At 42.7% G+C, this 13,780-nt stretch overlaps 2 protein-coding genes and 1 pseudogene across 2 annotated transcripts in view; 2 read left to right on the forward strand and 1 right to left on the reverse strand.

Annotated features, from left to right (window-relative positions):
• Nucleotides 1-10,214, forward strand: part of KLHL32 (kelch like family member 32) — a 235,362-nt gene extending 225,148 nt beyond the window's left edge. The window contains exons 17-19 of the mRNA XM_074948134.1: nucleotides 4,474-5,010; nucleotides 6,131-6,433; nucleotides 9,696-10,214. The gene's annotated coding sequence lies outside the window, so the exon portion shown is untranslated. The remainder of the gene's footprint in view (nucleotides 1-4,473; nucleotides 5,011-6,130; nucleotides 6,434-9,695) is intronic.
• Nucleotides 1-13,780, reverse strand: part of MMS22L (MMS22 like, DNA repair protein) — a 140,441-nt gene that overhangs the window by 25,989 nt on the left and 100,672 nt on the right. Inside the window, exons 15-17 of the mRNA XM_074948131.1 lie at nucleotides 8,378-8,568; nucleotides 4,460-4,610; nucleotides 683-825 (exon numbers count right to left, since the gene is read on the reverse strand). Of these exons, the coding sequence (XP_074804232.1) occupies nucleotides 683-825; nucleotides 4,460-4,610; nucleotides 8,378-8,568 (485 nt within the window). The remainder of the gene's footprint in view (nucleotides 1-682; nucleotides 826-4,459; nucleotides 4,611-8,377; nucleotides 8,569-13,780) is intronic.
• On the forward strand, nucleotides 8,833-12,063 carry LOC141983834 (uncharacterized; annotated as a pseudogene).

Here is a 13,780-nt window from a genome sequence, read left to right on the forward strand (position 1 = left end):
TTCAAAAGTGTTTAAAATATGAAGACTCCATAAGTTAAGGTTTCTTACTAGACAAAGGGCTTGTTTCTAAACTAGGCAAGTATCCAACACTGGGTGAGAGTAATGTATATTAGGAGTAATCCAAGCCCTTCACTCTACCATTAGCCTTCCCAGAAATTTACAGAATATACATGAACAATATCTTTTAGAAGATTTGTTCTATGGATAATTAGAAGTGCAGTATTCTAAAAAAGTCTGAATAAATATCATTCAGCACATAAGGATGAAGCAGCCAAGAAAGCAAAATATCCAATCTAAAATGGGAAAGAATTATTCATAATTGGATGTTTTTCTTTTTAGGGAGTTCACAGCATGATTCCTGGTTATTTACTTCAGATTTTCACATTTTTCAGAGCAGTTCTTCATGGAGGAAAAAATAGCTTGTCTCCTTGGGAGCAAGTTTTTGTTCTTTGCTTCCAAGGAAACAGCTCTTTTATCTTTGTTTGTGACAAATTTGTCATATATAGAACAGGCAAAACATCAAGAAATAGCACAAGCCATGTAAAGAAGTACATTTTGTAATTAGGTAAAAGTAAAGAAATACAAACAAAAATACATTTTGTAATTAGTTGAAAATATATGCCATTTTTGCTATATAGAATCGTTACAGCAATTCAAACACTAGGGAAACGTGAGCACTTACCAACCGTTCGCTCAGCATCTGTCCTGGTCAACGTACCAGTAGGCTGATCAATGTACATTTGTAAAATGCATCGAAACCAAGAACGTACTGACAAGGCTTCATAGGATGTATGTCCCATACCAGAAAGAGTTTCAGACAATGCGCTGCAGAAATATAGTGGTGGGGGGAAAGGAAATAAATAAAGAGCTGGAAAAAAGCCTCATTTTACTTTAGTTTTATAGGGAATGTTTTTAGCAACCCCATTTATAACTGTATACAAACATAACACAGAGAGAGGGCCAAACTTCGCATTCCTTTAAATACATGCAACCTACAGAATTTTGCCCAGAGTTTACAGGTGCCCAGATACAGGTGATGTGCTAAATTCACTAGTGCCATATGTGGTGATGTAATTTACAGGTCAGATGTAAGACATAAAACTGATGTACAGAAAATCTGTACAGTTTGTTATTTTTCAATCCAGCAATGAGGGTCTCTCTCTCTCTACTTAGAAGCCTAGGGATGAGAAGTGATTTGTTTTGGCAAATAAGACTGTGACGAATCAAAAATAGTTAAGGAGAAAAACCTCACTAAGGCAATCTAGAGGTGTCACAAATGACTGTGAAGTGACTAACAAGGGAGTATAAAAGGAAATATCCTCCTCTACAAACACAAAGAGGGCCAGATTCTCCCCTAGTTTACACCACAGCAAATCAGGACTAATTACATCAGAGCCAATACAGCTATACTGGTATACAGAAAAGTGTAAGAGAGAAGAAAAATCAGGTGCACTTTAACTGTCCATGGCAGCACACTTCCCAGATATTTCCAGCAGCCAAGTCCCACATAGACCCCCAATATCACTTGAAAGTATTCTGTCAGACCAAACATAATTTGAACATTGAATATATACTTTAAGTACTATGAAATCGGCACCATTTTACAATATTTAAATGTGTGATGCAATGTATACTCCTGGGAGAATTCTGCGCCAAAAATTTAAAATTCTGCGGCCTAAAATTAAAAACTCTGCACAAAATATTTTAAAAAGTCTACAAAACTCTGCAAATTTTATTTGTCAAAGCAACACTGCATAATCACACCAGTTTCAATTATTTTGGTAATTTATGTCAAAACACCTGTCAGCAAATATGTCTGTAACAATACAGACATCCACAAAAATTTCCCCAGGAGTAGAGAGTTAAAGAAACCCCTATGACAACCCAATTCCTGTTTCTTTGTCCCTTCCCACCTCCCAGAACCCAGCCATACTCCCCGAGCCCAGACGCTCACCCCTCCCTCCCAGAAGCCAGCCGAGCCCCCCCCAGCCCAGACACCAGCTCCCTCTTTTCCAGAACCCAGCTGTGCACCAACCAGCCCAGACACCCACCCCTTACCTTCCAGAACCCAGCCGTGCCCCCCCGCCCAGACACCCATCCCCCTACCACCTATGGATCCAGAAGGAGAAACAGCCTGTTGCTGGGTCCCAGCCAGGCTTGTGTAATGTCCAGCACACCATGGTCTCCTTCCCTCAGAGCATGCAGGGAACTGCAGCTGCTAGGAACTCTCAGAAGGGGAGGGATAGCTCAGTGGTTTGAGCATTGGCCTGCTAAACCCAGGGTTGTGAGTTCAATCCTTGAGGGGGCCATTTAGGGATCTGGGGCAAAAATTGGGGATTGGCCCTGCTTTGAGCAGGGGGTTGGACTAGATGACCTCCTGAGGTCCCTTCCAACCCTGATATTCTATGATACGCCGGGCAGTGAGAGCTGGGCTTTGCTGCCTCCAGCAGCCCCTAGTGGCATCCAGCAGCATTGCAGCCCTTTCTGTGGGGGAAAGGAAATTATGCACAAAAAACATTAATTTCTGAAAAATTCTGCATTGCACACTGGCGCAGATTTCCCTCAAAAGTACCTGTTGTGGAGGCAGACAGAGGGGGCATTGTGACAACTCTATCAGAGGATGAAGCAGATTCACCTGACTAATGAGCGGGTATCATGCCACGTAGGTGTTGGGTGAGTGGCTCGCTGACCAACTTCGCCAAGGAGCTCCGTCACACTAGTTGGTGCTGCGATGTTCACAGCCTCACAGACTTTTTTCATATATCTAAGGAGTGCCTGCTACTCGTCTGCCCAAGCAACATGTGCCTGTGTAATTGTGCTTAATTCCATCGGGAACTCCTAGCTGCAGGACAAAACATCTCCTCTGCATATGTCAATAGCACTGGGGAGAAGGTGCTGTGCCATCTGCAGTTACTACGAGACCAGTTGTCATATTTGCTTCAAGTTAAGGAAATTAACTGGGGGTGTGGGTGTGGAGAAGGACACCTTCATATTCATTAGAGAGAGGGGAGATGATAACAGTTTTCAAGTACATAAAAGGTTGTTACAAGGAGGAGGGAGAAAAATTGTTCTTCTTAACCTCTGAGGATAGGACAAGAAGCAATGGGCTTAAATTGCAGCAAGGGTGGTTTAAGTTGGACATGAGGAAAAACTCCTTAACTGTTAGGCGGTTAAGCACTGGAATAAACTGCCTAGGGAGGTTGTGGAATCTCCATCATTGGAGATTTTTAAGAGCAGGTTAAACAAACACCTGTCAGGAATGGTCTAGATCAGAGTGGGCAAACTACAGCCCGCGGGACCATCCAGCCCTGCCCGTGAGCTCCCGGCTGGGGAGGCTAGCCCCCGGCCCCTCCCCTACTTTTCCCTCTGCCCCGCAACCTCAGTTCGCCGTGCCGCCAGCACTCTGGGCCAGAGCAGATACAGCTCAGAGCGGAGAGCGAAAGAGAGATGCGCTTCCCCTCAGAACGAAGGCTCTGATTCAGTGAGTGTTTATGTACATGCGTAACTTTATGCAGACCCATTTAAGCCAATGGAACTACCACACCCATACATTTAAGCATGTCCATTTCATGTTTGTAGGACTGGGGCAAAAATCTGTTAAATAAATTTTAGGATTCTACTCAACATGCTCATTCTTACGGTCTCAGACATTAGTACTGTGTGAAAACTAGTATGAGATTGCCAGATGAAAAGGTCCACAAGTCCAGTTTTATTATTTTGTATTTATTATTATTTTGGATGTTATTGATACTATACTGCACCCCTCCCTAAATATTTTTGTTATAACAGAAACCTAAATATTTAATTATTTCTCTGTTGCAATATCATAAAAAGTCCAGAGGAATATTAAGACAAGCTTAAAATCTCTAAGCATGAATGAAAGGGGATAAATAGATGTTGGAATTACCAAGTCATAACATTCAACATATTAAAATTCAGCTATGGGTGCTACTGCTTTACCTCTTAAATGGTAGGGATGGTAACAATAGAAGAAGGGGAGGGATAGTCAATATGCAACTAAATAAAGTACAATACTGTGTGGGTCAAAGCATTTCATTTAGCTGCAGTGTAATGGCCTTCAGAAGAGTATTGATACAGAGTTATTGTCTAGATCCCAGTTTTCCAATACCAATTAGCAATAACACTTTTTCCATTTGGAAAAAAAAGCGACTTGCTTCATGAAAGAAAAATTAACTTAGCAATTTAAATGTCTACCTGTCAACTTTCATTATCCAAAGCCATAAGAAAAAAGCTTTAGAAAATAAAGGAGGACAAAACCATAATAAATTCAAGGAATCTAGAACGTAGAGAATTGCAAAAGGTCTATAACAAAGAAAGCAGATCACTTGAAGGGAAGCACTGCTTTTTAAAATAACATTTTCCTTTAGACCAATGAACAAATGAGGGAACTTTGTGTGCTAGAAAGGATCCGAAAGAACAAGGAGTTTAAATTGTTCACCTGTTTTGTATTAGATGACTGAGATATCGTGATACCAGCTGGGGACACACCATATCATCCCATCCAAATGACTGCATCATTGCTAAAACAGGCTGTGGCTGGAGATCTGATGGAGCTGTACAGGGCATGTCCAAAGCTAACAGAGTAAAACCTGATTTTCAACAGAGAAAAAGGAGGGGCAGAGTGTTAAGTTTCTCAAAATATTTAAAATATATTCCTGTTCTACGAACACAGTCTGCTATTAGTTGTTATTTAATACGTATGTTTCTGTCACTCCCACAGGCCACAATCATGACTGGGAACCCATCATGCTAGACACCGCTTAAATGCATATGAAGATGCAGTCCCTATCCTGAGGGGCTTACAATCCATGACAACACACAAGATCCAAAATTTGGCAGATCGATACAATCAAATACACACTGTTTAAAAATACATTTCCTTTTTCCTCCCCCTTTGATGCACGAGTACATTTTTTGTCCTATAACAATTTTTAAAACACTTTCTTCCTCCAGGAATGAACTTTGGAGGATTAAACTATATTTTGAAAGGTAAGGGATCTGTAGAATTGTTTCTTTCTATGTTTAGAATAAACCTTTTTAAAATGAGAGTTCCTTGGGGGCGGAGGGAGGGAGTGTAAACAGTGGAATGATAAAGTTACTTTTGAACTGAACAATCCCACGTAGGCCAAGACAACTTCTTCAGATCTAGAAATGAATACCTGCCACAGAATTTTTTTTTTTTTTTTTTTTTTTTTTTTTTTTTTTTTTTAAGAGACGCAGAGTTGGTGAGGTAATATCTTTTATTGGACCAACTGCTGTTGGTGAGAGAGAAACTTTCAAGCTACAATTTAGATGTCACAATTTTTCTCTCACCAGCAGCAGTTGGTCCAATAAAAGATATTACCTCACCCATCTTGTGTCTCTAATATCCTGGAACCAACACAACTATTACAACACTGCATACAGAATTTTTTAATGAGACATAACCATGCTCTTTATACTGGTGGACCACCATGGAACCTACATCCAACATTAACAAAAAAAAAATATTCTCATAGCTCATTCTTTATGCTATGGATAACAAATACATTTCAAGGCAGGCAGGAGACATATCATGGAATGCTGATATGTTATTAGGCTAAATGAAATCGGCAACAGCAAAGGAGGTTTGGAAGACTGATCTTTATTTTTTGATAAAATGTAAGGTGCTCACCAGCTCCCAGCTTCCCAGAAACCGGCATATTAATAAATTAACAGTATACTTTGAACTACATGTATCGAGAAGCTGATTTTGGACTAGCTGAAGTACATAATAAGTCAATTCTCAGAAACAATACAAATGCAGCTATTTGAATTAATGGAACAGGGCTAGGTCTATGATCTTTCTACAAGTCCTCAGTAAGGGTCAGTGTGTAGTTTTGCCACCCCAGAAATAGGCTAATGACCTTTTGTAAACCACAGTCAAAATATGTTGCTTAGTTCACCGTTTACCCCGGGGAAGGAAGTAATCATGCCAACCCTGGGAGCTATATACTTAGCACAGATTACTTTCCCCACCATGGTGGTTCAGCAATGTTTGCCAGTGCAGGGGGTAAAAGTTGGGAAACTGAGTCACAAGTCCACCCAATTTAGGCTTAATCAATTTTTGCTTTTATTTATACCATTTCAGAAAGAAATATCACTCAGTGTCTGGACATACATTTATGCCATCCAGATAACAACAGACAAGACAGAATTGGTAAACAGCCCAAGTTGCCACATTCTGGAGCACTGGGAAGTTCCTCCACCTTCCATGATCGTTGTCGCCTCCTCTGATCCCTTGGTCTGGTCCTTCAGCCCTGTTCCTCAGTTTCTGGTCTGGTGTTTCTCCAGTGTGGGTCCATGTTTGCCTGGTCTTTTATACATTTCTACACTACAGAGTCCTTAATCTTTATCCAATTGGCTTTTAGCACATCAACCTCATGGATTTTAGGTAACCAGTACATTACGCATGCGCAAGCTTCAGTTACCCAACTTAGGTATTTTTCCTGCTGGTTTTGCAGTTTCTGGGTGATGTTGTTTTGTGTCACCTTGCCCTGTGTCTTTTTTGTTTCTGTGTTTTTATTTATCATTACTTGTTTGTGTATCTATTTCTTACATCTCCCAACATAACATGTTGATTCTGTTCTACTGGCAATAACATTTTAAGCAGATTAGAAATTCTATGTAAAAGAAGAATTGGCAAAACCACACTCATGCCACCAAAACCTTGGCTTAAGAGATACCTTATCTGTACTCATTCTCTGCACATAATTACAAGTCATTAAAATATAGCTATCAAAGCTCTTAATCTTACCATTAACAGTTCTTCATTTTATATTTCAATGTTACAAGTCAGTATTTGGATTCTTTAATGTCCACATATCTTCATTCAAAGCTCAGATTTATTTGTAAATCATTACAAAGAAACTTTGTTAGAAATTTTCCTGTGAATGCATTTTTGAGGGGTGATTCCATTTTAGGGGCCTTGATATTTAGTTGTTTTAATGGTACTCCAACACCAGTATACTCAGAGAGAGGGGAAGGGGGCAACATGGTTAAAGCTGCCACTTCCTGTCCCTGGATGTCCACTCCCCACCCACTTGAATAGGAGGGGGAGTAGCAGTGCTGTGGAGGCTTCTGTCTCTCCCTTGTCTTGCAACCTTCAGTGCAAGTAGCCCACGCAGTGGGGTAAGAAGTTGCATTCCTCCACATTGCTCCCCTATATCGGTGCATAACACAGGTCACAATTGTATCTATACTCAGCACTCTAAGCAGATTTCTAATAGAGGTTGGTTCTCTCACTATTTCATTGTATGAAGAAGATGAAGATGAATTAGAAGAAAATGGAAGGAGAATGGATCTTGCTTTGGTTTTGTATTGCCATTTTCTATAATGCCTCAGCGGTGGCATTACCCTTTCACAAGAGTCTCTCTCATTACCATTATCTCACTTAACTATTGCAGAACTGCTCCAGTTCAAGGGTCTCTTAGCATTTACATTACTGACCTAGTCCCTGAGAGCTTATAAACACAGTTCTTAATTCACATCATGAGGAAAAAAAAAAAAAAGACTCCGTTTCGATCTGGCCTTTTCAGATTCAGTACATCCTCAGAGCTAGAGATCAGCCCTCTGTCAAACTGAAACATAGTATTATATTAACATTTCAGCAAAAATAATACTGCATCCAAATGCAGTGAGCCAGATCCTCAGCTGCCACAAATCAGCGTAGCTCCACCGAAGCCAAGGATCTGATCCAGCATTCTTACTATTCACTGACACACTATCCATCTGTCTGGATTCAGAGTGGTATTTGCAAGGTAAAATTCTAGCAACCTAACAGCTTCCAATACAAAATGACTGATCAGAACAGTCCAATGTAATGTCAGAATGCATCTGAAAGTAAAAATGATACAAAAAGTGATAATGAAATTTACCTTTTAAAAAATATCTGCATAGATGTCAAAACATGATACCAAAATGTAAATTATGTTAAACCATTAGCATACTGAAAAAAACAAGATGAGAGAAAACTTTCATGTGAAGCTATAGAATAGATTTTAGGTATAATGTAATGAACCATAAATCATTATCCTTATTTAGATTACAGCAAACATTACAAATATAATTTAAGCTGTCAATGATGCAAAAAATCAGAGTCCTGTAGATTCAAACCACTCCAGTATTATAGATCTGCATCCTATTGACAGAGCCAGCACTTCATTTTTTTTGTTGTCAAAATATTTAGCACCATTATCACAGAGCCTAGTCTCTACATTTACGTAGATTTGAGCGACTAAACATGAGCAGGAATATGCCAAAACCTTAAAATGGAGAAAAGTTTGCATCCAGGGAAATAGCAAAGGAGGCAACAGAGAAAAGGAGCGTCAGTGCTGACCTGCAGCTGTATCTGCAAGCTGTGGAGGAGGCAGTGTCTGTGATATCCTTTGGCTCTTCAAGAAGGGAAAAAAATTTCTCCAGAGAGCACTGGCAACAGCAAGGTGGTGCTCTTTAGCCACTAATGGAAGTTGTGTGTTTGGGCCCGTGTTCCCTAGCTGAGGTCCCTGGATCACACGTTTGTGCACACTCCTAGGGAGAAACAAAAACAACGTTAACATGCAATAAATGAAAAAAACAGATTCTTTCACAGTTTCTTTAAACTGTATAGTCTGAGAACTGAAGGATCATTTTGTGTAATTAAAACCTTTTTGCAAGACATTATGCATACCAGTTATTTGATGGATGAATGATGGCATATTAAGCACCATAAAGTTAATGTTAATTACTAATGTCAACCATTAATTATATGCTTTTTAATATGTCAGATCAAAATGAGAAATAGGTCACTTTAAAATGAACGTTTGCATTTTGCAACTGCTGGCAAGACAAGTGAGTCTTGCTTACAATCCAAAGTCAGGCACTTTTTTTTTAAAATTATCTGTAAAAGTGTAAGTGCATGGGTGTGTACAGAAAAACAGTAATGAAAAATGCTTTTTCTTAATTGCAAGACTTAGTATTAAAGTTGACTTTTTAATTTGTGAAACCTCAGTAGATGCATGGTTAGATAAGAGAAAAGATTCGTGTTTTCCTGATGCATTGTAGACAATTCGGTTTGACAGTAGTGCCATAGCTTTCTTAGTACAGTAAGGACAAAAGTTACCACTACCACACAACTCCCATCTCTTCGGGAGACAATGTGGCATAAATTCAATAATGCACTCAATTTTCTTTGATTCTTCTAGTACCATTCCTGCTACTTAATCTAATTTGGAAGTTGTGACTTTCTAGAGGTTTAATAGAGATATGTCTGCAGGGAATCAATGTTCTCAGAGAAATGGGGGTGGGGGGGGAGCATTAATACATTTGACTGGTAGACTAGGATAGGAGGCATTACTGCAACGGGCTGATCAACTAAATAACATGCTTATTAAAAACAATCTGCAGGAACACACTGTCATTCCTGTTCCTATTTATCTTCTGGTCAACTCAATTGAGATTGTGCATTAAAGCACAGGCAGCATTATTACATTTGCTTTATTAAATTCTATAAACAGCACTGTAAAGTCAGAGTCAAGATATTTATAAGATAATAGCATAGAGTGAAGGCAGTGAGACTTGCCTTAGCGCTAATGTTTGTAGACTATAACATAAGAAAAAAAACATGAGATAGTCACACGAGCAAATGTTTCACAACACTCCTTTCTCTGGCTTCCTAGGTTTTTATTCTGTGCTCATCCTAATAAATAAAGTTCCCCCCTGGAGAATGTGAAAGAATTATAAAAGAATTACACAACTCATGACACTCATTAGGACATCTGGACTGGAATAATTTTAAATAAAGAGCAGACAGGCAGCAAGGCCTGCTCTTAGCCCTGGTCTACACTAGGAGTTGAGGTCGAATTTAGCAGCGTTAAATCGATTTAGCCCTGCACCCGTCCACACAAAGCCCTTTTTTCGACTTAAAGAGCTCTTAAAACCGATTTCTTTACTCCACCCCTGACAAGGGGATTAGCGCTGAAATCGGCCTTGCCGGGTCAAAATTGGGGTAGTGGGGATGCAATTCGACGGTATTGGCATCCGGGAGCTATCGCAGAGGGCTCCATTGTGACCGCTCTGGACAGCACTCTCAACTCAGATACACTGACCAGGTAGACAGGAAAAGGCCCGAGAACTTTTGAATCTCATTTCCCGTTTGGCCAGCGTGGCAAGCTCCCGGTGAGTGCAGAGCTCATCAGCAGAGGTGACCATGCAGAGCTCATCAGCAGAGGTGACCATGTTGGAGTCCCAGAATCGCGAAAGAGCTCCAGCACGGACCGAACGGGAGGTACGGGATCTGATCGCTGTATGGGGAGAGGAATCCGTGCTATCAGAACTCCGTTCCAGTTTTCAAAATGCCAAAACATTTGTCAAAATCTCCCAGGGCATGAAGGACAGAGACCATAACAGGGACCCGAAGAAGTGCCGCGTGAAACTTAAGGAGCTGAGGCAAGCCTACCAGAAAACCAGAGAGGCAAACAGCCACTCCGGGTCAGAGCCCCAAACATGCCGTTTCTATGATGAGCTGCATGCCATTTTAGGAGGTTCAACCACCACTACCCCCACCGTGTGCTTTGACTGCATCAATGGAGAGGGAGGCCACACGGAAGCAGATTTTGGGGACGAGGAAGATGATGATGATGAGGTTGAAGATAGCTCACAGCAAGCAAGTGGAGAAACCGGTTTTCCTGACAGCCAGGAACTGTTTCTCACCCTGGACCTGGAGCCAGTACCCCCCCACACCCACCCAAGGCTGCCTCCTGGACCCGGCAGGTGGAGAAGGGACCTCTGGTGAGTGTATCTTTTTAAAATTGTATACATGGTTTAAAAGCAAGAGTGTTTAATGATTCATTTGCGCTGGCATTTGCGGCCAGTACAGCTACTGGAAAAGTCTGTTAACGTGTCTGGGAATGGAGCGGAAATCCTCCATGGACATCTCCATAAAGCTCTCCTGGATGTACTCCCAAAGCCTTTCCAAAAGGCTTATTCTGTCCACCATCGTAGGACACTTTACCACGCCAGGCCAGTAGCACGTAGTCGGGAATCATTGCAGAGCAAAGCATTGCAATGTATGTTTGCTGGTGTTCAAACAACATCCGTTCTTTATCTCTCTGTGTTATCCTCAGGAGAGTGATATCATTCATCATGGTTGAAATAGGGTGCTTTTCTTAAGGGGACATTCAGAGGTGCCTCTTCCTGCTGGGCTGTTTGCCTGTGGCTGAACAGAAATGTTCCCCGCTGTTAGCCATGGGGAGGGATTAGCCATGTGGTGGGGGAAAGCAGAATGAGACCTTGTAATGAAAGCACATGTGCTATGTATGTAATGTTAACAGCAAGGTTTACCGTGAAAGAGTGTACCCATTGTTCTATAAAATGTCTTTTTAAATACCACTGTCCCTTTTTATTTCTCCACCAGCTGCATGTGTTTCAAGGATCTTCTCCTTCCCAGAGGATAGCGAAGATTAGAAGGTGAAAAAAACGCACTCGCGATGAAATGTTCTCTGAGCTCATGCTGTCCTCCCACACTGACAGAGCACAGACGAATGCATGGAGGCAGACAATGTCAGAGTGCAGGAAAGCACAAAATGACTGGGAGGAGAGGTGGCGGGCTGAAGAGAGTAAGTGGCGGGCTGAAGAGAGGGCTGAAGCTGAAAGGTGGCAGCAGAGTGATGAGAGGAGGCAGGATTCAATGCTGAGGCTGCTGGAGGATCAAACCAATATGCTCCAGCGTATGGTTGAGCTGCAGGAAAGGCAGCAGGAGCACAGACCGCCACTACAGCCCCTGTGTAACCAACCGCCCTCCTCCCCAAGTTCCATAGCCTCCTCACCCAGACGCCCAAGAACGCGGTGGGGGGGCCTCCGGCCACCCGGCCACTCCACCCCAGAGGATTGCCCAAGCAACAGAAGGCTGGCATTCAATAAGTTTTGAAGTGCTGGGTGGCCTTGTCCTTCCCTCCTCCACCAACCCACCCGGTGCTTCCCTCCTCCACCACCCCTCCCGGGCTACCTTGGCAGTTATCCCCCTACCTATGTGATGAATTAATAAAGAATGCATGAATGTGAAGCAACAATGACTTTATTGTCTCTGCAAGTGGTGATTGAAGGGGGGAGGGGAGGGTGGTTGGCTTACAGGGAAGTAGAGTGAACCAAGGGTGGCGGGGTTTATCAAGGAGAAACAAAACAGAACTTTCACACCGTAGCCTGGCCAGTCATGAAACTGGTTTTCAAAAGCTTCTCTGATGCGCACCGTGCCCTCCTGTGCTCTTCTAACAGCCCTGGTGTCTGGCTGCGTGTAACCAGCAGTCAGGCGATTTCCTCAACCTCCCACCCCGCCATAAACATCTCCCCCTTACTCTCACAGAGATTGTGGAGCACACAGCAAGCAGTAATAACAATGGGAATATTGGTTTCGCTGAGGTCTAACCCAGTCAGTAAATTGCGCCAGTGTGCTTTTAAACGTCCAAATGCACATTCTACCATCATTCTGCACTTGCTCAGCCTGTAGTTGAACAGCTCCTGACTACTGTCCAGGCTGCCTGTGTATGGCTTCATGAGCCATGGCATTAAAGGGTAGGCTGGGTCCCCAAGGATAACTATAGGCATTTCAACATGCCCAACGGTTATTTTCTGGTCTGGGAAGTAAGTTCCTTTCTGCAGCTTTTGAAACAGACCAGAGTTCCTAAAGATGCGAGCGTCATGTACCCTTCCCGGCCATCCCACGTTGATGTTGGTGAAACGTCCCTTGTGATCCACTAGTGCTTGCAGCACTATTGAAAAGTACCCCTTGCGGTTTATGTACTCGCCGGTTTGGTGCTCCGGTGCCAAGATAGGGATGTGGGTTCCATCTATGGCCCCACCACAGTTAGGGAATCCCATTGCAGCAAAGCCATCCACTATGATCTGCACATTTCCCAGGGTCACTACCCTTGATATCAGCAGATCTTTCACTGCGTTGGCTACTTGCATCACTGCAGCCCCCACAGTAGATTTGCCCACTCCAAATTGATTCCCGACTGACCGGTAGCTGTCTGGCATTGCAAGCTTCCAGAGGGCTATTGCCACTCGCTTCTCAACTGTGATGGCTGCTCTCATCTTGGTTTTCTAGCACTTCAGGCAGGGGAAAGCAAGTCAAAGTTCCATGAAAGTGCCCTTATGCATGCAAAAGTTTCGCAGCCACTGGGAATTGTCCCAGACCTGCAACACTATGCGGTCCCACCAGTCTGTGCTTGTTTCCTGGGCCCAGAATCGGCGTTCCACCGCATGAACCTGCCCTGTTAGCACCATGATGCCCACATTGCCAGGGCCCGTGCTTTGAGAGAAGTCTGTATCCATGTCCTGATCACTCTCGTCACCGTGCTGATGTCGCCTACTCGCCCGGTTTCGCTTTGGCAGGTGCTGGTGCTGCATATACTGCTGGATAATGTGTGTGGTGTTTAATGTGCTCCTAATTGCCAAAGTGATCTGAGCGGGCTCCATGCTTGCCGTGGTATGGTGTCTGCATGGAAAAAAGGCGCGAAACGATTGTCTGCCGTTGCTCTGATGGAGGGAGGGGAGACTGACGACATGGCTTACAGGGTTGGCTTACAGGGAATTAAAATCAACGAAGGGGGTGGCTTTACATCAAGGAGAAACAAAAACAACTGTCACACAGAATGGCCCCCTCAAGGATTGAACTCAAAACCCTGGGTTTAGCAGGCCAATGCTCAACCCACTGAGCTATCCCTCCCTCTGGTATTCCAGACAGGACTGAATCTTCATTAAACTT

The sequence above is a fragment of the Natator depressus genome, chromosome 3 (assembly GCF_965152275.1).
Source record: "Natator depressus isolate rNatDep1 chromosome 3, rNatDep2.hap1, whole genome shotgun sequence".
Classification (NCBI taxonomy): Eukaryota; Metazoa; Chordata; order Testudines; family Cheloniidae; genus Natator; species Natator depressus.